The sequence below is a fragment of the Geotrypetes seraphini genome, chromosome 7 (assembly GCF_902459505.1).
Source record: "Geotrypetes seraphini chromosome 7, aGeoSer1.1, whole genome shotgun sequence".
In the NCBI taxonomy this organism is placed as follows: domain Eukaryota; kingdom Metazoa; phylum Chordata; class Amphibia; order Gymnophiona; family Dermophiidae; genus Geotrypetes; species Geotrypetes seraphini.
In genome coordinates this window covers 28487458-28512256 of record NC_047090.1, presented here as the reverse complement: position 1 = coordinate 28512256, position 24799 = coordinate 28487458, and the positions used below count along the sequence as shown (strand labels likewise).

The window sequence follows — 24799 nt, the reverse complement described above, 5'->3', positions numbered from 1 at the left end:
AAAGAGGTCTCATGAGTACTGCCTGGGCAGCCAGAAGCAGCAATTGAGTCAACAGGTGTGCTTTGGCTCTTGCATGCTCAATTGAGCAACAGAACTGATCAGGCATGGCAACTACAGTACAGAAACACTACTAGTCTCCTAGACACAGCCAAACAACACCTAAGCAAAGGCAAAAAAATGCTACTCATACAACTTGATCTCACAGTGGCTTTCGACCTAATAGATCATGACATCCTTCTAAAGGCCTGTTATAAAACCTTTTTGGACAGGACACTATAATATCAAGTGGGGAAGATGAATTCCTGGATGTGCCTGCTGATTGCCCAATCCCACTCTTACCTTAAATTTAGGAAATTATTGAAAACTTACCTATTTGATAAGAAAGAATGTTAACTCTTTTTAATAGCATATCTAGGAATTTGTATTTTAATTGAATTGTTTTTTTACTGATGTATTTTAAAGTAGTAATATGTTTTCTATATTGTATTTTTCCACTGAAATGTTTATTTCTCTTGCTGTGAACTGCCCAGAACTACTGGCAGGGTGGTATATAAGAAAATAAATTATTTTTATTACTACAAACACTGGAGGCAATAGGAATCACAGGCAAAGTCCATAATTGGTGTGAAGGATTCCGCTACTCAAGAAGATACAAAGTAAAAGCAAACAATGAACAATCAGAATCCTGGAACAACCCTTGCGGAGTCCCCCAAGACTCCCCACTATCACCAACACTTCAACCTTTACATAGCCACACTTGGCACATGTTTAGACAAACAAGGTATAACGTCATACAGCTATGCAGACGACATCACCATCCTCCTGCCTTTCGACCAAACCACCCCAAAACAACGCAAAAACTACACATTGCACTAGAAACTGTCAAAATGGATGAGAGACCACAAATTAAAACTGAACCAAGACAACCAAATTCTTACTTCTAGAAAGAAACAAAACTCCAACCATAACAAACCTAGAAATAAACTCCATCACATATCCCTTACAACCCAACCTAAAATGGAATAATGATAGACAAAGGCTGCACCATGCAACTTCAAATCAGCAACACAGTTCAGAAGTCATTCACAACCATGCCTAACTTAAGACAAGTCCGAAAATACTTCAACAACGAACAATTCAAACACAGTACAAGCGCTAATCCTAGGACTCCTGGACTACTGTAACATACTTTACCTGTCATGCCCTGCCAACATGCTAAAACAATTACAAACAGTCCAAAATACAGCCCTAAGACTAATATACTCACTGAAAAAATATGACCATAAGAACATAAGCAGTGCCTCTGCCGGGTCAGACCACAGGTCCATCCTGCCCAGCAGTCCGCTCCCGCGGTGGCCAAAAACAGGTCAAGGCCTGTCTGAATCATCAGAAGGGCTCCCCTGCAGTGTTCCCTCTAAGCGGGCGGGTGTTGTGAGCAAACTTTTTTCACTGTGAGCTAAAAATATCGGGTGCCAGCAAGTTATGAGCCAAATAAATATGTTGTCAAAGTTGCTGATACATGAGGACGAGGTATTCAAAGGAATTTTAGGCCTACACGCTAAATTAAATAACGTTAAATAATATTTTTAAGAACACAGAAATTGTAGGGATGAAATGATATCTTAATAAATGTTTTACAACAAATGTAGTTATGTCTGTTACATCCATATGTGTAAACTGTAAATTAAAAACAGTCCAGAAGACAATACGTTTGATGCTTTCAATTTCTAGACCAGTGTTTTTCAACCTTTTTTGGGCAAAGGCACACTTGTTTCATGAAAAAAATCACGAGGCACACCACCATTAGAAAATGTTAAAAAATTTAACTCTCTGCCTATATTGACTATATATAAAGTAATTCTCTTGAATAGGAATCAAATAAACACAAAGAAAGTATTTTATAATTACAGTGGTGCCTCGCATAACGGACGCCTCGCACAGCGAACGCTGCGCACAACGAACTTTATGTCTTGATTCGTACAACGAACTTCGTTTCACACAACGAAGTCGCCCGAGCTGCATCCTTCCGCGCAGGCACTGCGCTTAACTGCCCTCTCTCCGCCTGGCTCCCTCTTGCCCCCCCCCCCCCCCCGACTCCCCGACACGATCGGGGCAAGAGGGAGCCCAAGCCCTCTTGCCCCCCCGACTCCCCGACACGATCGGGGCAAGAGGGAGCCCAAGCCCTCTTGCCCCCCCGACTCCCCGACACGATCGGGGCAAGAGGGAGCTCAAGCCCTCTTGCCCCCCCGACTCCCCGACACGATCGGGGCAAGAGGGAGCCCAAGCCCTCTTGCCCCCCCCGACTCCCCGACACGATCGGGGCAAGAGGGAGCCCAAGCCCTCTTGCCCCCCGACACGATCGGGGCAAGAGGGAGCCCAAGCCCTCTTGCCCCCCCGACTCCCCGACACGATCGGGGCAAGAGGGAGCTCAAGCCCTCTTGCCCCCCCGACTCCCCGACACGATCGGGGCAAGAGGGAGCCCAAGCCCTCTTGCCCCCCCGACTCCCCGACACGATCGGGCCAGGAGGGAGCCCAAGTCCTCCTGGCCACGGCGACCCCCTAACCCCACCCTGCACTACATTACGGGCAGGAGGGATCCCAGGCCCTCCTGCCCTCGACGCAAACCCCCCCCCCCCCCAACGACCGCCCCCCCCCCAAGAACCTCCAACCGCCCCCCAGCCGACCCGCGACCCCCCTGGCCGACCCCCACGACACCCCCAATCCCCTTCCCCGTACCTTTCTGTAGTTGGCCGGACAGACGGGAGCCAAACCCGCCTGTCCGGCAGGCAGCCAACGACGGAATGAGGCCGGATTGGCCCATCTGTCCCAAAGCTCCGCCTACTGGTGGGGCCTAAGGCGCCTGGGCCAATCAGAATAGGCCCGGGAGCCTTAGGTCCCTCCTGGGGGCGGGGCCTGAGGCACATGGGCCCAACCCGACCATGTGCCTCAGGCCCTGCCCCCAGGAGGGACCTAAGGCTCCCGGGCCTATTCTGATTGGCCCAGGCGCCTTAGGCCCCACCAGTAGGCGGAGCTTTGGGACGGATGGGCCAATCCGGCCTCATTCCGTCGTTGGCTGCCTGCCGGACAGGCGGGTTTGGCTCCCGTCTGTCCGGCCAACTACAGAAAGGTACGGGGAAGGGGGTTGGGGGTGTCGTGGGGGTCGGCCAGGGGGGTCGCGGGTCGGCTGGGGGGGCGGTCGGAGGTTCTTGGGGGGGGCGGTCGTTGGGGGGAGGGGGGGTTTGCGTCGAGGGCAGGAGGGCCTGGGATCCCTCCTGCCCGTAATGTAGTGCAGGGTGGAGTTAGGGGGTCGCCGTGGCCAGGAGGACTTGGGCTCCCTCCTGGCCCGATATTGTCGGGGAGTTGGGGAATCGGCGGGGCAAGAGGGCTTGGGCTCCCTCTTGCCCCGATCGTGTCGGGGAGTCGGGGGGGCAAGAGGGCTTGGGCTCCCTCTTGCCCCGATCGTGTCGGGGAGTCGGGGGGCAAGAGGGCTTGGGCTCCCTCTTGCCCCGATCGTGTCGGGGAGTCGGGGGGGGCAAGAGGGCTTGGGCTCCCTCTTGCCCCGATCGTGTCGGGGGTGCCAGCGACCACACGGAGTCACCCACCGTACCACCCGATTCGGGTAAGCGCAGGTATCGGTGGGTGGCTTATTTGCGGGGGGGTGCCTTATTTTACATTTTTTTCTAAAAAGGGGGGGCTGTCTTATTTGATGGCCCTGCCTTATCATCGGGGAAACACGGTAGAAAAAAAAAAAAATGAACAGTTAAGTCCCAGTTTTTGCCGCTGAGACTCTGCCCTCTCTCACTGTAAAATTAGACTCTACTTAGTCTGTCTTTAAATTTAAAAAATGTGTGTTGTTTTAAAAAACAATTATGTTTTTAGATGTATCTAAATAAAAATAATAACCAAAAATTTATCTTTTTTTATGTCATCTTAGCATATTTTATGCTGCAGAACGAATTATTTTTTTTTACATGTATTCCTATGGGAAAACGCGTTTCACATAACGAACGTTTCACATAACAAACTTGCTCCTGGAACCAATTAAGTTCGTTGTGTGAGGCACCACTGTACTTTATTATGAAATAAAAATTATAAAATACTTTATTCAGTGCGAAACCTGGGCCTGTTTGGCTGAACACAAAGCTGATATTCTGGCTGGAATGGAAGAAAGACACACACGTAGCTCTTCGTCAACAGCTCTCAGTCTCTCTCTGTATTTGGTTTTTATAGCATACAAAAATAGACAAATATACCCTCCATCCTTTTTATTAAACCACAATAGCAGTTTTTAGCGCAGGGAGCTGCGCTGAATGCCCAGCACTGCTCTTGACGCTCATAGGCTCCCTGCGCTAAAAACCACTATTGCGGTTTAGTAAAAGGGGACCATATTGTAAAATATAGACAGCAGATATAAATTCAGAACTGTGCATAGTAAGTGAAGGGAAGTTTTCATCTCTGGGAATTTACCCAGTTAACTATTAAGTTATTTGGGCAAATTCCTTTGAAAACTGTGGTAATACTGCCTCCACTTTGCTAAATTTAAAATAAAATCATTTTTCCTACCTTGTCTGGTGATTTCTGGTTGCACTTTCTTCTTCTGACTGTGCATGCAATCTTTCTTCCCTTCTATCAGCCTGTATGCTTTCTCTCCTCCACACCTCATTCCCTCCCCCAACTTTTTCTTCCTCTCTCCCTGACCTTTCTTTCTTTTTTTCTGTTTCTCTTCTTTCCTTCTGTTTCCCTGCCTGCCCCCTTTCTTTCTTTCTCCCAGCCTCCTGTCCAGCAGTAACTCTCTTCCCTTCCTCCCCTCCCAGCAGCATCTCTCCGTCTCCCTCTCCAGTAGCAGCTGTCCCTTTTTTTTCCTTGCCCAGCAGCTTCCCAGATTCCTTTCCCTCCTCCCCTCCCAGAAGCATCTCTCCGTCTCCTTCTCCCTCTCCAGTAGCAGCTGTCCCTTTTTTTCCTAGCCCAGCAGCTTCCCAGATTCCTTTCCCTCCTCCCCTCCCAGAAGCATCTCTCCTTCTTCTCCTTATCCAGTAGCAGCTGTCCCTTTTTTTCCTTGCCCAGCAGCTTCCCAGATTCCTTTCCCTCCTCCCCTCCCAGAAGCATCTCCTTCTTCTCCCTCTCCAGTAGCAGCTGTCCTTTTTTTTCCTGGCCCAGCAGCTTCCCAGATTCCTTTCCCTCCTCCCCTCCCAGAAGCATCTCTCCGTCTCCTTCTCCCTCTCCAGTAGCAGCTGTCCCTTTTTTTCCTAGCCCAGCAGCTTCCCAGATTCCTTTCCCTCCTCCCCTCCCAGAAGCATCTCTCCTTCTTCTCCCTCTCCAGTAGCAGCTGTCCTTTTTTTTCCTGGCCCAGCAGCTTCCCAGATTCCTTTCCCTCCTCCCCTCCCAGATGCATCTCTCCTTCTCCCTCTCCAGTAGCAGCTCTCCCTTTTTTTTTCCTGGCCCAGCAGCTTCCCAGATTCCTTTCCCTCCTCCCCTCCCAGAAGCATCTCTCCTTCTCCCTTTCCAGTAGCAGCTGTCCCTTTTTTCCCCTGCCCAGCAGCTTCCCAGACTGATAGTGGTTTTCTCCCCTCCCAGCAGCTCTTCTTACTTCCCAGCGCAGCGATTCACGAAGGCAGCCTCGGGTCCTTTGTTGTGTCGCGCCGCCTCTGAGGAAAGAGGAAGTTGCATCATCAGAGGCAGCCGCGACTCAGCAAAAGCCCCGAGGCTGCCTTCGTGAATCGCTGCGCTGGGAAGTAAAGGAGAGCTGCAGAGAGGGGAGAAAGCCACTGTCGGAGGCTCCCCAAGATCTCTCCGGCCCAGCGCACGCTTCCGATGCTGATCTTGCAGAAGTTCAAATGAGTCAATCTTGCCGGTCCTGCGCTGTGACGAGAAACTTGTGCGCTGCGACCTAATATTTTGTGCGCCAGCGCACGCCAGCGCAGCTTAGCGGGAACACAGCTCCCCTGTCACCTTGGTTTCCCATTTAAGTTCTGCCCTCCTATCGAAGTCCTAGCCCTCCGGTCTTGCACATGCACGACCAGGTTGGTTTACTCAGTACCCCACGATCCCTCTATCCCTCAGGAATCCATCCAATCCCTGCTTGAATCCCTGTACCGTACTCTGCCTGATCACTTCCTCCGGAAGCGCATTCCAAGTGTCCACTACCCTTTGGGTGAAAAAGAACTTCCTTGCATTTGTTTTGAACCTGTCTCCCTTCAGTTTCTCAGAATGCCCCCTCGTATTTGCTGTCCCCTTCAGTCTGAAGAATCTGTCCCTATCCACCCTCTCTATGCCCCTCATGATCTTGAAGGTCTCTATCATATCTCCCCTGAGTCTCCTTTTCTCCAGAGAGAAGAGCCCCAGCCTATCCAGCCTCTCGGCGTACGAGCAGTGTTCTAGCCCTTTTACCATTTTTGTTGCTCTCCTTTGGACTCTCTCAAGTACCGCCATGTCCTTCTTGAGGTGCGGTGACCAATACTGGACGCAGTATTCCAGATGCGGACGTACCATCACTCGATACAATGGCATGATGACTTCCCGTGTTCTGGTTGTTATGCCCTTCTTTATGATGCCCAGCATCCTGTTGGCTTTTTTCGAGGCTGCTGCGCACTGTGCAGATGGCTTCAGTGATGCATCCACCAGCACACCCAAGTCTCTCTCGAGTCTGCTGTCTCCCAACAATACCCCCCCCAATTTGTAGTTGAACAACAGGTTCTTTTTCCCTATATGCATGACCTTGCATTTGTCTACGTTGAAGCGCATTTGCCATTTGTTTGCCCAGTCTTCCAGCTTGTCCAGGTCCCTTTGTAGGTCCTCACACTCCTCCCTGGTCCTAACTCTGCCGCACATTTTGGTATCGTCTGCGAATTTTATAACCTCACACTTTGCCTCCTTTTCCAGGTCATTGATGAATATGTTAAAGAGTAAAGGCCCCAGCACCGATCCTTGTGGCACATCGCTCGTGACTCCCCGCCAGTCAGAATATTGGCCCTTTACTCCAACCCTCTGCAGTCTACCCGACAGCCAGTGCTTGATCCATCTGTGCACATCCCCTCCCACCCCGTGGCTCCACAGCTTCTTAAGTAGCCTTTCATGTAGCACCTTGTCGAAAGCCTTTTGAAAGTCGAGGTAAATGATGTCTATGGGCTCCCCATTGTCCATCCGGCTGCTTATTCCCTCAAAGAAGTACAGAAGGTTCGTTAGGCACGACCTTCCCTTACAGAATCCGTGCTGGCTTGTTCTCAGTAGGCCATTCCTCTCGATGTGCTCACAAATGCCGTCCTTGATCATAGCTTCCACCATCTTCCCTATTATTGAAGTCAGGCTCACCGGCCTGTAGTTCCCGGGGTCACCCCTCGATCCCTTCTTGAAGATCGGTGTGACATTTGCCAATTTCCAGTCCTCTGGCACCTCACCAGTTTTCAAGGATAGGTTGCAAACATGTTGGATTGTGCCCGCTATTTCCTGTCTTAGTTCTTTCAGCACCCTTGGGTGGATCCCGTCCGGGCCCGGTGATTTGCTGCATTTTAACCTGTCTATCTGTTTGAGGACATCCTCCCTGCTTACCTCTATGTGCTCTAATTTTTCAGCCTGTTCCCCACTCATGAGCTCCTCTGAGTCCGGTATATTAGATGTGTCTTCGCTCGTGAAAACCGACGAGAAGAACGTGTTCAACCTCTCAGCTACCTCTTTATCCTCCTTAATCACTCCCTTCCTGTCCCCATCGTCCAACGGCCCTACCTCCTCTCTCGCTGGTCGCTTCCCTTTAACGTAACTGAAGAATGCCTTGAAGTTTTTCGCCTCCTTGGCCAGCCCCTCTTCGTATTTCTCTTTTGCTTTTCTAACCTCCCGGTGGCATTCCTTTTGGCATTTCCTGTGCGCCTGGCGATTTTCCTCTGTTGGGTCCTCTTTCCATCTCCGGAAAGATACTTTTTTGTCCTTTATCGCCCTCTTTACTTCTATTGACATCCAAACCGGGTCCTTTGATCGCTTGTTCTTGCAGCCTTTCCTGAAATTGGGGACGTACATTCTCTGTGCTTCCTGCAGGGTGTCCCTAAATAGGGTCCAGGCGCTTCCCACAGTCTCCATCCTAAAGATGTTTCTGAGCTTCCTCCCCACCATTTCCCTCATAGCAGCGTAGTTCCCTTTCTTGAAGTTCAACGCAGTTGTTGCGGTCCTCCTAACTATGGGTGTCCCTCTTTCTAATGTGAATCTGATCGTGTTATGATCACTGTTGCCTAGTGGTCCTCCCACTTCTACCCCTCTTGCAGGCCCCCCTAATCCGTTTAGGATGAGGTCAAGAGTAGCACCCCCTCGCGTCGGTTCTTTGACTAGTTGCTCCATGAAGCAGTCCTTCACAGCTTCTACAAATCCTGTCTCCCTAGTGCAGTTGGAGTGACCCGTACTCCAGTCTATCCCTGGGTAGTTGAAGTCCCCCATCACTGTTACACTTCCAGTCCTGCACTCCTGTCTCAATTCCGCTTCCAAGTCGTGTCCGACTCCCTCTGGCGTACCAGGTGGTCGATAGTACAGCCCCAGTTTAATGCTCGCACCCTTGTTTCCCGGTAATTTGACCCACAGCGATTCCAGCCCCTCTGCCTTCGTTGCCATATCCATTCCGACCGAGTGGATAGATTCCTTTATATATAGTGCTATGCCTCCCCCCTTTTTGTGGGTCCTGTCCCTCCTATAGAGCTTGTACCCTGGCAGCGCTATATCCCATTGATTTTCCTCTGTCCACCAGGTTTCTACAATTCCAATTATATCCAGGTCCTCCCCCTTGGCGACGACTTCTAGTTCACCCATCTTGGCCGTGAGGCTTCTTGCATTTGTGTATAAGCACCGCAGGTCCCGTCGTTTTTCTTCCACTTCTGCATTTACCTGGTCCACTTGCCCTTGGACCACATTTTCTCAGCTTTCCAAAACTCACTGGCTCCCAGTACAAGCACGTATACAACACAAATTCTACTGCACCCTATTCAAAGCCCTAAATGGAAATGGACCACGTTATCTGAACAACCGCCTAATCTGGAAAAACACATCCAGACCAAGAAGAACTCAAGCACACTTTACCCACCCCCAATCAAGGCATGCAAAGCAAAAAAATATATGATGGTCTACTAGCCACCAGAGCAGCAAAAATAGACCACCACCTCTCAAGTCTGCTGACCACGACGCCTAACTACAAAACATTCAGGAAAGAACTGAAAACCATACTATTCACAAAATTTGTCAAATGATCCAACCAAACCGTATCGACCATTCCCAGATCCCGATCCATACTATAGCTATCAATCTTGTAATCTCCCTGGGAAGGCCCAGGCTAATTTGTTGTAAATTGCCTAGAACTGAAAGATATTAGCAGGATAGAAGACATCAATGTAATGTAATGTAATATAGTGCCAAAGTTGACAGCTGCTGTGTGTATGGCAACATATGTGGAACTCTCAAGGAGACCTTTGCTGGCAGGGCTTGGCCATCCCTGCCAGCAAAGGTATACTTTCAATGCGGCAGTACGTAGGAGACTAGTTGGCCAGCTCTGCCCCTACCCTCATTCCCAACTTTCTGGCTATACCCCCAAAAGCCAGAATAATTTTTTTTACAGCTATCTTAAAAGTAGTGTGGTTTTCCCCAGAATTTATTAACATGATGTATCAAGCTTATTTGTCTTCTCAGGGTCCACTCAGGCTACAGGGGTCCCTCCTCCCTGGGACATGGATGTCAAGACCAGGCTGTGGTGCCAGAAGATCCGCGGATGACCTGGACACATTGACCATGCCTTTACTTGTGCAGGCTGGCACTACTACCACAGGGGATGTTGCAACGCTTGTTGTTCTCCAGGATCTGGGAAGATTCCCATGATGTGGAGATTTTTCAAACCTGCAAATCTGGTCTATTTGATCTCTTGGTCTCTCCAGGATTTGAAGTTAGAAGTTGATAGTCTGCTTCCACAGAATGCTCTTATGTATAATGAGAAACTGCAATCTATCACTTTCCCTCATCATTTGGACATAGTCATGAAGCTCACAGACATTTAGGAGGTGTCTGAGGGTCCCTTGAAATGCACCAGGGCCATGTCCAGGCTCTCTACTCAACGCTATGTTGATTCTTCGGTGGCACAGATTACTAAGCACATTTCTCTCCCCAGCAATGGGATACTCAGGACTGCAGAGCAGACTTTGTACTCAAGTTCCTCCGACTCAGTGGTTGCCGGGATGAAGGTGGAAATGGCTTCTTTTATGGTCAGAGCTTGTCATTCGAAGCTCCGCCATGATCTTGACATTATCATGATCCAGGATCTCACCTTTCTGATCTTAGGGGTGGATTACATGGCGGATGCCTTGTACAACATTTTCAGTGTTTAAGAAGTTGCTGGCCTATTCAATTTCAGTGCATAGGATGTTGTGGATCTAGCAGTGGTACAGTGACTTGTCCTCTAAGGTGACCCTGAACAGATTGCCTTGCAGAGGGGAGTTGCTGTTTGGCAAAGGTTTGGATGACCTTATGGCTAATGTGCAGGACTATAAACCTAGGTCCTTGCCAGATAATAGGCCCCGACCCTCCAGGGGATTGGGGCACCCTAGCTTTCGTTCCTTCTGTCATTCCCATCAGCACTGTGAGCGCTGCACTAAGGGGAGCCCCCAATCAAGCAGAGGTTTGGTGGCTCCTGGCACCAGCAATCGACGGAGCTGTCTGGCTTCTGCCTCTAAGAAATAGTTTTGATGCTAGGTCACTGGCTCTTCCTCCACAAAGCAGAGAGTGGCTCTCTGCTTTTCTGGCAGAGTGGAAAGCGATTACCTCGGACTGTTGGGTTCTGGAGGTTCTTCAAGATGGCTACAAGCTTGAGTTTTTTTCTGGATTCGCCTGCACAGAGGCCAGAGGAAGCTGCCCAGGTTAAGGCCACAGTCTAAAGCTTACCGGACATTGTGGACATAGAGCCTGTTCCTGAGCTTGACTTGGACTGCAGCAGATACTCGATATACTTCATTGCGCCAGAGAGGCTTTGAAGATTGGAGGCCAATCCTGAACCTAAAAGCAATCAATGCTGCCCTGAGAGTTCTTCATTTCCGGGTGGAAACCATGTGTTCGGTGATCGCCTCTGTGGCTCCAGGAGAATTCTTAAGCCTCTGTCAGGTTCAGAGAAGCTATCTCCATATTCCCATCTTTCCGGAACACAGGAGGTACTTAGCTTCTGTGTCCTGCAGAAACATTACCAGTTTGTGGTGCTGCCCTTCAGGCTGGTGATGGCACCCAGGATCTTCACCAAGGTGATGATGTTGGTGGTTGTGGCAGCGGTGGCTCATCTGTGAATCCAAGGAGTCCTGGAACACCCATATCTTTAAGACTGATTGATCAGAGCCCCGTTGGAGTCCGAGACGTCTGATGTTTTGCCAGGTTGGGTGATCAACATCCAAAAGAGTCTCCTCGAGCTGATGCAGGACTTGGGCATTCAATTCCACATGGGTATGAACAAGATGTTCCTGCCCGCAGTGTGCCAGGTGACGCTATGCCAGTTAATCAGGGCTCATCTGTGCTCCCTGCAGGATGCACTTATTTCCTGCTGGAGTCTGCAGCGGGACCCATTGCATGCCCAACTACCTGGCTGGCGGAGGCTCGAAACAGTCTAGCCTGGTGGTTGAGTTCCTTCTCCTTTTCAAGGGCCTTCCCCTCCAGATCTCCGAGTGGGTGATCCTGATGATGGATGCCATTGTTTGTCTGGACAGTCCAGTTCAGAGCGGTGGTCTCTCTCTGAGAGGAAATGGTGGATCAATTGTTTGGAGCTTTGGGTGATTCATCTGGCTCTCCTTCGATTCATGTGTTGTGTGTGTGTGGTCCTCTTTGCATACTTTCACCCAGTTTTACAGGATTCAGGTAGCAAGCCAAGCAGGATACTGCTTTTGAGTCCTCCATTTGGCAGCAGGCTCATCAGTCCTACCCTCTAACCACTGATGTTATGTCCCACTTGTCCAGGAATAGAGCAGGATTGTACAAGAATGAAAGATTAGGTTCTTACCATGCCTATCTTCTTTCTTGTAAATCCACACTCTATTCCTGAACCCCCCTCCCCCGGGAAGTGCTGATTGCCTTAACAAGTACATGTAAGCTGGATTTCTGGTTTCCTGACCAGTCTTTCTAAAAGTATCATCCACAAATGTTTTTGCCCTTGGCCTTGGGGGGGGGGGGTCTTTTCTTCCAGTGCCCCCTTCCCTCAGTGCAGGCTCTCTCTCCTTATAGTATAGTTTATACTGTTGAGTAACCTGTTTTGATTGTTCATGATTATCATGCTATTTCCTGTTATGAGCAGATTAGACTGTTTCTGTTTAAGCACCATAATCCTCAGCAACTGAAATCACTAGGGATATGTAATAAGCAGTCAAATAATCCCCATAAGCACATTTATCTGGCATCGTTACTTCACTCCCTAGTGCAGAGGTCTCAAACTCACGGCCCAGGGGCCAAATGCGGCCCACCAGGTACTATTTTGAGGCCCTCAGTATGTTTATCATAATCACAAAAGTAATATAAATCAGTTTCTTGATCATATGCCTCTTTAGCTATAAATTACAATATTATTATTAAGACTTAGCGAAAAGGAAAGATTAATAATAACACATGTATAGAACATATAGAAGGGGTAGGGAGGGAAAACTATTGTAATATTAATATGATATAAAATTCTGATAAAGGGTTTATTTAATTCACATTGTAAGAACATTTAATAATAATTTCAAGTGTTTTTTCATAATTGAATGTATTACATGTATTTCACTTGATGTAAGAATTTAAAAAAAGAATAAAAAATATTAAAAAAAAAATAATAATAATAACTATTTTTTCTATACCGCCATAATCTTGCGACTTCTAGGCGGTTCACTTTAAAGATTAGCTGCATAGTCAGCGAATTACAGCGTACAGATGAAGAAGAGGTCACTGGACAGTCAGTGGGTTACGTGGTGCAAATTGGCAAGAGGAAAGATATACATAGGTTACAATATAATTTTGACATGTTACATTGAAATGGTTGAAAAGCCAGCGAATAGCTGGATACAAATTGTGAAGAAGACATTGAACGGTCAGTGAGTACAGGATGCCGTTAATGAGGAAAAGTGGATTCAGTATGATGAACAGTAGCTTTGAAAAGGGAAGGGAAGTCTGGCTAGGAAATGAATTTATTGAATAGGGTAGTCTTTATTTCCGAAAGGGGCCGTATGTCAACCTGGCGCCATCAAAGAAGTAGCCTAGCCAAGTTTGCTGCCTACCAGCTTGAAATTTGAATGTTCTATCCAGAAAGGTTCAGTATCTGCAACCTGCGATTTTCAGGTAGGCAAAGAGGCTGTGATTTCTGGCTGTCCTTGGGGAGTAAAATTCGAAGTGAGATAGTAAATAGTTGGGGCCATTCCCTATAAAGAGAGTTTTACCTCATGCAAAATTGTCATTTCTTTAATAAGACATTAACTATTTTTTTCTGAGGCCCTCTAAGTACCTACAAATCCAAAATGTAGCCCTGCAAAGGGTTTGAGTTTGAGACCACTGCCCTTGTGGCAGATCAGTCCTGTTCCCTAGTGCTTTCAGCTGATGTGGATTATCGTGCTTGAACTGAAACGTTTGATTATTGAAGAATCCTTTCATCATTTCACTACATGCTTATATTTACTATTGCACAAATTCCAGTGACTATATTAGGACTTTGATTTTTACAAACTGTTCACAATTGAATTAATTACAATAGTTTATTAGGCATACATTAGTCTGTAAATGGAATGTCATATTGAATACTTTTTGTATTGATGATTGTTTGAGTAGAGCTTTTTCAGCCAATTAATGAAGGTGAGCCAACCTGTTTGGTGCTCTCCTTTGGGGTTCAATAGTGTTTGGCTTTTTATAGCTGAGCCTTTTTCTCCACTCATACGATAGGGTAGTGATGCACATTTGAGTTTGAGTGGTGTACTGTGTTTAAAATCAAATCTTTAATTGTGAAAGTGATTTTAAATAACCACATCATTGACTGGATGTTACAGCAGGGAGATAAAATTCCTAGATGTCATGTCATAAATGACGGCTTCTTGGAGCAACTGGTCTAGAAACTGACAAGGAGGGGGAGCTATTTTAGATTTGGTTCTTAATGGAATGTAGGGCATTGTATGGGAGGTAAATTTGTTGGGTCTGCTAGGAAAAGTGATCATAACATGATCAAATTTGAACTGATAGCTGGAGTGATGTTGCTAAAGAAATTACTATAGAAGCATTTAGTTTTCAAAAGAGGGACTACGATAAAAAGAGAAAAATGGTGGCAAAGGTTAGTATTTTAAACTAGGTGTGGATGTTATGTAAAAGGAACCTAGTGCAAACCCAGACTAGATGTATTCCGTATATTAACAAAGGTGGGAAGAAGAGAAAATAAGAGCTGGCATGGTTAAAAGGTAAAGTGAAAGAGGCTATTGGAGCCCAAAAAAACTCCAACCTTTAAAGAATGGAAAAAGGATTCAAATGAAAATAAGAAGACAAATAAGCACTGGCAAGTTAGATGCAAAGCATTGATAAAGAAAGCTAAGAAAGAATATGAAGAGAAACTTACCAAAGAGGCAAAAACTCATAGTAACAATTTTTTTTGGTACTTCAGAAGCAGAAAACCTAAGAAGGAATCTGTGGGACTGTTGATCAAGGAGCAAAAGGGGCACTTGGGAAGGATGAGGCCATAGAGGAGAGACTAAATTAATTCTTTGCTTCGGTCTTTATGGAAGATGTAAGAGATCTACCAGAACCATTAATGGTTTTCAAGAGTGATGATGTGAGGAACAGAAAGAAATCTGTGAATCTGGTAGATGTACTAAGCCAAACTGACAAGTTAAAGTGATAAATCACCTGGACTGGATGGTATACATCCCAGGGTACTGAAAAAACTCAAACATGAAATTCCTGACCTGCTATTAGTGATCTGTAAACTGCTGCTAAAATTGTCTGTAGTACCTGAAGATTGGAGGGTGGCCAATCTTATGCTGATTTTTAAAAAGGATTCTAAGGGGGGAGGAGCCATGTGGTGCCATGAGTCAAGAGTTGACGCTATATGGCAGAGCTCCGTACTTCTCCCAGCTTTATTGAATGACTAACCTGCTTTACATGAACCTTTGACTTGGACCCTTGGCGACTTTTGTTCAGTCCAGAGTCTTGATCGGTGAATAATCCTGCTCAAACCAGTGCCTTTATGTCCTCAAAATACAAAAAAAGGACTGAAAAATCAAAGTAGTACCTGAAGATTGGAGGGTGAAAGGACTGAAAAATCTGTAGTACCTGAAGATTGGAGGGTGGCCAATCTTATGCTGATTTTTAAAAAGAATTCTAGGGGGGGAGGAGCCACGTGGTGCCATGAGTCGGAGTTGACACTATATGGCAGAGCTCTGTACTTCTGGCTTTATTGAATGACTAACCTGCTTTACCTGAACCTTTGACTTGGACCATTGGTGACTTTTGTTCAGTCCAGAGTCTTGATCGGTGAATAATCCTGCTCAAACCAGTGCCTTTATGTCCTCAAAATACCAAAAAAGGACTGAAAAATCAAAGGGACCTGAGCCCAAGATAGCGGCCCCACCTACCTCACCACCCACTTCAGTGTGCGTGGCATGGACCACGAAGATAGCGGTAGAGGTTAGAGCTGCAGTTGAGGCGGCTCTCAACAATTCAATGTTGACAGAGTGGACGCTGCGCACTAATGTCTGAACAGCATAAGCCTCAAAATTGATGAGATCCAGCATTGGTTGGGAAAGTTGGAAGACAAATTGGCAGCAGCAGCAGGCCCTAACTTGGCTCTTCAGAAACGACTTCTTGAGTTGGAAAATAGATTAGATTACCTAGAAAATCAATTGCGCAGAAACAACTTGAGACTAATTGGGCACTCCAGAAATGCCTAGAGAAGGAGATCTTGCGCATCAATTGGAAACTTAAAGATTTTCTCCCACCTGACACACAACTGGATCCTCTGAGGATAGAGAGCGCTCACAGGGTGAGTCCACCACGCTAAGCAGGATTCAAGCCACGAGCGGTAATTCTGAGATTGTTACACTTTGCTCACAAGCAAGCTATACTACGGGTTGTTCGAGCCGGTCTTGACCTTCGCTATGAGGATCATAAGGTACTATGGCCTAGATTCACTAGTTTTGCGATCATTCCCCGACCCGATTCACTAAACTGCTGTCCGATGAATCTCCTACCTGATCTGATCCACCCATGCAAATGAGGGGAAATGGCATGCAAAAGTAGGAAGTGATCGATTCACTAAGCAGAAGAAGAAACCCCGATTGGGTTTGCTGATCCAAAAAGAAGCGACTGCTGAGGACCAGTTGCTACCTATCCTTGCCGACTGGGGGGGGGAGGCATGGCTTGGAGCCGCATTAAGATGGTCGGGTGATAGTGCAGCTCCTTCATAGCAGGTTAATTATCTGAAAATAAAAGCTACAGAAATTATTATTTTTGACTGAAATTGAGTTTCCTGAGCATAGGATGGCATCGGCAAAACATTTGAAGGGGGAGATGGCGAGTACAAGCGTTGGATGTGCTAAGCGATCAAAAACAGCCGGCAGTGGTTCCTTCAAAAGTTCCGTTGCCGGATGATGACAGCTGTGATATTGTGGCTGAGCTCAGGCAGATAAAGGAAATTGTATTGGGCAACTCGAAGAAGATTCAGGAGGCAATCGATGAAGTGGCTAGCCTCACAAGGCGGATGGCAGTAGTGGATGTTAGAGTGGAGCAGGTGGAAAAAAAAACTGAGGCAAATGAGACTGAGATTCGGCAGTTGAAACAGGATAAAAAAACTAATTGAAAGCCTGTCAAGAGATCTGGAAGATTGTGTGAACCACAGTAAAAGAAATAATTTGAGGGTTATTGGTCTGCCGGAAGGCATTGAAAAAAATGATCCAGTCTCGTTTTTGGAGAACTTTTTGCCTAAGATTCTGCCACTGAAATTCAAATTTCCTATGGAGTTTGAAAGAGCCCATAGAATTTCGGCTAAAAGATCTGAAAAGCAGCGGGGGCCACGTCCTTTAAGCTTTTGAGGTTTCAACAGGTTGAAGAGATTCTCAGGCTGGCAAAGAAAAATCGTAATTTAAAGTGCCAAGATTCAAAAATTTTCATTGTGCCTGATTTTGCCAGGGATACAGCACAAAAAAGGAAAAAGCTGCTGGAGCTGAGACCAAGATTGAAAAGTCTGGGTGCTAGATATGGATTGATATATCCAGCTATAATGAGAGTCACATATGAGAACAGGACTTTAAATTTTGAAGACCCGAATAAGCTAAGTGAATTTGTGGATGAGTGTGAACATCAGATGTCTATGTAGTATATTCTTATATATAAATATCTGCAAACAGAAGGAAAGACTGAAGTGTTGGAGAGTGAACATTCTAAACGGTTTGTTTAATGGATACAGATGGCATCATTTTCTGTTAAGGTTTGGAATGCTCCAATATATTTAAATATGTTTGGTTTAGTTATGATAAGACAGGAATATAAATGTCACAGATTTATGTGAAGTAAATGGCTACTTCAGATATGCAGGTGAAAGAACTAAAGAAGTGGACTCTGGGAAGCTTTTAAATTTATAATGAGTCCTTGATCAAATGAATCGACCCCAGAGTTTCCCATTTCTCCTCTTAAAAGTAAGAGGTTCATTGGAAGAATTTCAGAGGAATTTAAAAGCTGCAAAAGGAAGATGTAAGTCTTTTGAAGCTGAAGTGTTACAGTAATTGACTGAGAAATGGGAGCATGAAAAAGAAGTGATTTAGAAAGTATAAAAGAAAATCATCTCTTCAGCAAATTGGCAGGGAAGGAACTGGATCATAAGATGGAAGACAATAAAGAAACTTGGGAAGTGTGGATGACAGCCAAGTCTGAGCGTTTGTGAATGAAGGATGTGAAAGTGGGAGTGGTTTTTAAGAACAAAGGAGCCAAAGATGATGCTGCGAACTGATTTATGCTATGCAGCTTGACGGTGAAAAAGGATAAAAGAAAAGTGTTTAGAATGGCTATGGCTGTAGCTATTGCAGTGAGACAGCTTCTGGAAGATTCGGAACAGGTTTGAGTGTGAAGAATTTAAAAAGTGAGGATGTATGAAAGAATCAAAATATGGAAGTTTATGTGAGAACAAGAGTATGGAAGTTTATGTGAGAACAAGAGTAAGGAAGATTGTATAGAGAATAGAGCATGGCAGCATATGATAATTTCAAACTATGACAGTGTATTGAGGTGCAGAACATGAGAGTTTATGAGGACTTTGGAACATGACAGCTTATGAAAGTTCCAGTGGATGGCTGCTCATTAAAGAATAATAACTGATTATTTCTAAAATGGATAATTCTGATGTGACCTTTGTTGGAGGAATTTAAATGCATGAGGTGCTGTATTTATTATACTTTAGGATTAAAGATTTTAGGTTGGAAGTACTTAAACACTGCATAAAAATGATCCTGGGAAGTGATATTAAGGAAAAAGATAATATATTGATAATTTTAGTTATGTACAAGTTATGTTGTTGGAAGGTATTTGAAATAATGATTTAATGAAGATATGAATGAATTGTATGGTGGATGAAGTATGTGTGGGTTTGAAAGTCCATATTTAATATTAATTTATTAATTTAGCATGAAACATAAAATTTATGTGCAGAATTGATTTTTTTTAATTAGTTTGAAGTCAATTCTTAAAATAGAGAGATTTGAGTTCAAGATGGTATGGGTATTGGTTTTAATTTGATATAGATTGTCTTTTAGGTCAAGAGGTTGATATTTGTAGAGGGGGTAATTTCTCTAATTTATTTAGGTTTAATTGGGTATTTGTAATAGTTTTGAATAGAGTCCTATAACATTGCTTATGAGAAACATAGTATTAATAATATGAGGGAAAGTGAATTAATATTTCTTGATGAAACAATTTTCAAAGTTGAGAACATAATTAATCTTAATTTGGGTGGATTGAATATAGTTAGCTTTTGATTTCTGAAATTTCTGATACAAAAATTATTGACCTGTGAGAGTTGTATGTCACTGGGTACCACATGCGTGGTTCTAAGTTTTCACTTGTATTTTGGGGGGAGGGGTTGGGTGGGGGTTGGGAGGGGAAGAGGGGATAGGGGTTTGGGAAGGGGGTTTTATTTTCTTTTATATCCTGTAATTGGGAAAGGTGTAAATTTTATATTTTCACATCATAATGTATTTACTGAAAGATTTATGAAAGATTGTTTTAGATAAGTTTTGTAATGACTTTTAAAATATTTTCGTTAAATGTAAATGGTCTAAACCATCCGATAAAGAGGAAAGAAGTGCTTTTATTTTTAAAAACTCAGAATGCGGATATATGTTTTATACAAGAGTCTCATTTGTCTGCTGAGGAATCTAAGAAGCTGGAAGGGAATTGGGTGAAGAATTGCTTCTTTGCCCCAGCAGTGAAGAAAAAAGCTGGAGTTGCTATTCTGGTTAATAAAAAATGTAGTGCATTGTTCAATTTAATTGCCTTTGATCCCTTAGGAAGATATTGGCATGTTGGCATGAGTATGGGCAATATTGCTTTGACGCTTTTTAATGTGTACGCCCCTAATTCGAACCAAGCAGAGTTTTTTAAGTTTCTACAACAATTGATTTTACCACTGGCTGCTTCTAATTTAGGAGTGGCAGGAGATTTTAATGCTGTTATGGATCCTTTAATGGATAAAAAACCTAGTAAAATTATAAAATCATTAGGTTTGGATAATTTTGTACAGTCTTCAAATTTAAAAGATATATGGCGTATTCTTCATTTTTTTTTTTTGAAAATCATTTTTATTGAGAAGGGAACAACAAGGTAACAAATACAACAAGTACGCCGGAGGCGCAAATACCAAAAAGTGCCAAGGCAAAAGGCAATTACAAAGAACAAAGTAGAAATCCATAACAGCACCTTGGAAAGTGTCACAAAGAATGTATAATGACAGAAGAATTGCCAAGGAGGAGAGCGTCCTCCCTCATACAGGAACAGGAGAGAGTTAACATCAAATACAGAGTGTATGGAAACAGACTCATCCCTTCCCAGCTGGAAGGGGAAAAAGATACCAGAATCCCCCCAAGGTCCCTCCATAGGAGGGAAGAGACTCAAAACTCGGCGTCTAAAGGTACCCCGTTGACCCCCTACATTTTATAATAAAGAAAACAACAAAAACCAGCCATCCAGAGCAGCTCCCCCTTCCAAGGGTCTGCTCACCACAACAGTCAACACCAAGTGTACAGAGCAAAAAACACGCCACAAGCACACTCCCCATTCAATCTCCCCTAGTCCCCCCCCCCTATACCGGGCAACCAAAGGTAGCTGCAGAAACACATTCCAGATAGCCTTATAGGCCAGCTGCTCAGGATTTAACGAGTGCCGGTAATGTTGAAGCTCAAAGCTAGCCAGATCAGACAGCTGGTCTAGCCAACTGTCTTGTGGAATGGGCCCCTCCCGTGTCCAGTGCAATAAAATAGTACGCTTGACCGCCAAGAAAATCAGGTAAACAAAACGCCCCCAATAGCAATGTTTTATAATCCTACTCCAAATCCCTCTGCAAGACCAAGCGAAGCTGCGCGAAAGACGTATTCCACAAGGTGAGTTGAGGGCATTCCAAAAAGGAGTGCAAGAGCGTTCCAGGGCTCCCCCCACATTTACTACACAAAGCATCGTCCCACAAACCCATCCGCACTCCCCGTTGCTTAGTAGTATTCTTCATTTTAATGATCGAGAATTTTCTTTTTGTTCCCATGTTCATAAGTCATTTTCAAAAACTGACTATGTTTTTATTTCAGATCATTTAGTGCATCAAGTAACACAGCTTTTAAGGTAACTATGAGAGGGCAAATTATTTCGTACTCAGCTCATGTTAAAAAACAAATAAAAAAGCAATTTTTTAGTTTAGAACAAGAAATAAGACTTCTAGAGGCAAAATTGGTTGAAAAATGGGAGCATTCTACATTACAAGCTCTTTTAAAAATTAAATGTAAATATAATGAGATTTCTTCTAAGTTAATCAGAAATGATATTTTTTCGCAGCAAGCTTTGTATTATGGAAGCTCTAATAAGGCGGGAAGATTATTGGCTAATTATCTTAAAGTAAAGAAAAGGAAAGCAAAAATTAGTATAATCAAAGATGAAAAAGGAGATACACATTCCCAAATTGGACCTATTTTAAAACAATTTTTGAAATTTTATAAAGCCCTTTATTCTTCTGAGCGTCATATAGAAAGGGAAAAGGATGGCTTTGAATTTTTAGATTTAATTGAAGGTCCAAAGGTTCCTGATCATATAAAAAGAAGTTTAGAAGAACCTATATCGCTAAAAGAATTAAAAACAGCATTGAAGTCTCTTAGAGTTGGGACCGCTCCAGGTGGTGACGGTTATACTGTAGATGTTGGCATTGTCACTTGGAAGCTGGTACTTTAGATCATTTATTGTTTTATTGTCCATTAATTAAAATTTTGGTTGTCAATTTGGGATCAAATAAATCAATTGCTTGAAAATTATGTAGCATTATCGTATGATACAATTTTGTTTGGCATACTGATGAGAGCTAAGCCTCAAATATCGGCTAATAAGCTTTTAATGATTTTAACTGGAGTTGCCATTCAACAAATAACATATAACTGGAAAGATTGTACTATCCGTTTGGTGGAACTCAGTATGTCATATATTTAAAATGGAGAGAGCGTTGGCAGTCAAAAAGGCTAATCATAAATTTAAGGATGTGTGGGGGCCATTTATAAGTTATTATAAAGAATAATTTACACTTTTCCCAAGTTTTAATTTTTATTGTGGTATGGGGAGTGGGTTTTTATTAATATATTCTAATGATAAGATATTATATTTATGTGGTATATCTATTTTGTTGGAAAAGTGATATGGGAGGGGGGAGGGTTAAATTTTCTTGTTGAAAGATTGCTGATTATCCTTGCCGACTCTTCTGCCCTGACATATCAGTATCGAGGTTACAACACCATATAAAACAACCATTAAAAATAAAACTAAAATAACTTTATATATGTGTAAGAATTCATTCCTGTTTTATATTCTGTAAAATGAGCATTGTGGCCATTTTTCTCAATGGAGGGGGGCGAATAGTGAAGTGCCGCAGGGATCTGCAGTGGACTGGTGCTATTTAACTTATTTGCTAATGACCTGGAAATTGGAATGATGAGTGAGGTGATTAAATTTGCACATGACACAACTGTTCAAAGTTGTTAAAACACATGCCAATTGTGAAAAATTGCAGGCATACCTTAGGAAATTGAAAGACTGGGCATCCAAGTGCCAGATGAAATTTAATGTGGACAAATGCAAAGTAATGTACATTGGGAAGAATAACCCAAATCACAGTTACCGGATGCTAGGGTTCACCTTGGGAGTTAGCGCCCAAGAAAAGGATCTTGGTGTCATTGTAGGCAATATGATGAAACCTTCCGCCCAATGAGTGGCAGTGGCCAAAAAAGCATGCAGGATGCTAGGAATTATTAGAAAGGGAATGGTTAACAAGACTAAGAATGTTATAATGCCTCTGTATTGCTCCATGGTGTGACCTCACCTGGAGGATTGCATTCAATTCTGGTCTTATCTCAAGAAAGATATAGCGGCACTAACAAAGGTTCAAAGAAGAGCGACCAAGATGATAAAGGGCTGGAACTCCTCTCGTATGAGGAAAGATTAAAGAGGTTAGGGCTCTTCAGCTTGGAAAAGAGGCGGCTGAGGAGAGATATGATTGAAATCAAATTACAAAGACTAGGGGACACTCAAAGTTACAGGGGAATACTTTTAAAACAGAAAGCAGTTAACATAGGTGGTTTTAAGAAGGATTTTAACAATTTCCTGGAGGAAAAGTCCATAATCTGTTATTGAGATAGAGATGGGGGAAGCCACTGCTTCGGGTTTTTGCCAGGTACTAGAGACCTGAATTGACCACTGTGAAGATTGGCTACTGGGCTAGATGGACCACTAGTCTGACCCAGTAAAGCTATTCTTATGTTTTTAAAGCATGCTTTCACTAATCCTAAAGAAGAAAAACACTAAAGAGCCCAGAGTTTATTTCTATCAATTGGAGAACTATGGACATTTCTGCTTAATTGGCATACCTGTTTCTTTGGATCAGCAGTAGCTCTTGCTAGAGCACGTTTCAACCGTTCTTCCTGATGTAACAATTGCATTTTCAACTTTTCTTCACGTAGTCTGCAATAAAATGAGAGATGTTCTTTTAAAATTTATCTAGTAAAATTATGAAATCATTAGGACTAGATAATTTTATACAATCTTGTGATTTAAAAGATATATGGTGGATACTTCATTTTAATGAGCAGGAATTTTCTTTTTGTTCTCAGATTCACAAATCCTTTTCAAGAATAGACTATATTTTTGTTTCAAGTCAATTAAGTCAGCAACACAAGCCTCTATAGATCCAATTATTTTGTCTGATCATGGAGGGGTATGGATTGAATTTAAACCTGCTGAACAAGATAATGGCAGATCATTATGGAGATTCGATAATGCATTGTTAGAGGATTCAAATTTTCTTGAGAAATTTCAGCTAAAAATGAATGAATTTTTTCAAATTAATGATTCAAAAGAAATATCAGTGGTGATTTTATGGGATGCTTCTAAGGCCACTATGAGAGGTCAAATTATTTCATATTCAGCATATGTTAGGAAACAGCTTAAAAAACAATTTTCTAATTTGGAAAAGGAAATTAAGGTCTTAGAGTCAAAATTGGTTGAAAAATGGGAACAAACTACAGGCTCTTTTAAGATTAATATGTAAATATAATGAGGTTTCTTCACAATTTGTAAAGAAAGATTTGTTTTCTCAACAGACCATGTATTATGGAAACTCAAATAAGGCGGGAAGATTATTAGCAAATTATCTTAAGGCAAAGAAAATAAAATAAAAAATTATTGCAATAAAAGATGAAAAAGGTGATACCCATTCTCAAATTGGGCCTATTTTAAAGCAATTCTTAAATTTTTATAAAGCTTTGTATTCTTCCGAGCCTTATTTAGATAAAGAAAAAGATGGTTTAAAGTTTTTAAATTTAATTAACAGTCCAAAAATTCCTGATCATGTAAGACGTTTAGAGGCGCCTTTATCATTAAAAGAGTTACAATCAGCATTGAAGTCCCTTAGAGCTGGATCCGCTCCAGGTGGAGATGGTTTTACGGTAGAGTTTTATAGAACATTTCAAAATACCCTTTTAATTCATTTATTAAATTTATATCAGATCCAACTAACTAATGGTTGTATTACAGGTACTATGGCAGAATCTGTTACTATAGTATTGCGGAAGCCAAATAAAGATCCCACATTGGTTTCAAATTACAGACCTATTTCTTTAATCAATGTAGATGGTAAACTTCTAGCTAAGACATTGGCCTTGCGCTTGGCCAAGGCTCTCCCTTTTATTATTGATATGCACCAAACAGGATTTGTTGCTCAGAGACATTCTTTCAACTACACTAGACTGGCTTTTCATATGTTAAATTTAACAAAAACCATGAATAATCCAGCAGAAAAAGCTTTTGATCAGGTGGAATGGACCTTCATGTATCAAGCTATGGATTGGTTTGGAATAGGTTCAGGTTTTATACAAATGATTCAATCCTTGTATAGTTCCCTTTTTGCTAGATTGTATATTAATAATAATCTTTCTGAAAGTTGTAGTTTGCGAAGGGGAGTTAGACAGGGTTGTCCCTTGTCTCCTTTGCTTTTTGATATTGTATTAGAACCCTTGTTATTAGCTATTCAGCAGGCGAAGGAGATACAGGGTATTCCTTATTCAGATCGGGAATATAA

General features: G+C 43.4%; 1 protein-coding gene across 10 annotated transcripts in view; it reads right to left on the bottom strand.

The window, feature by feature from the left end:
- Positions 1-24799, bottom strand: part of CCDC38 (coiled-coil domain containing 38) — a 223766-nt gene that overhangs the window by 1339 nt on the left and 197628 nt on the right. For all 10 annotated transcript variants that reach the window (XM_033951517.1, XM_033951516.1, XM_033951511.1 and 7 more), the window contains one exon: positions 23091-23184. In XM_033951517.1, the coding sequence (XP_033807408.1) occupies positions 23091-23184 (94 nt within the window). The remainder of the gene's footprint in view (positions 1-23090; positions 23185-24799) is intronic.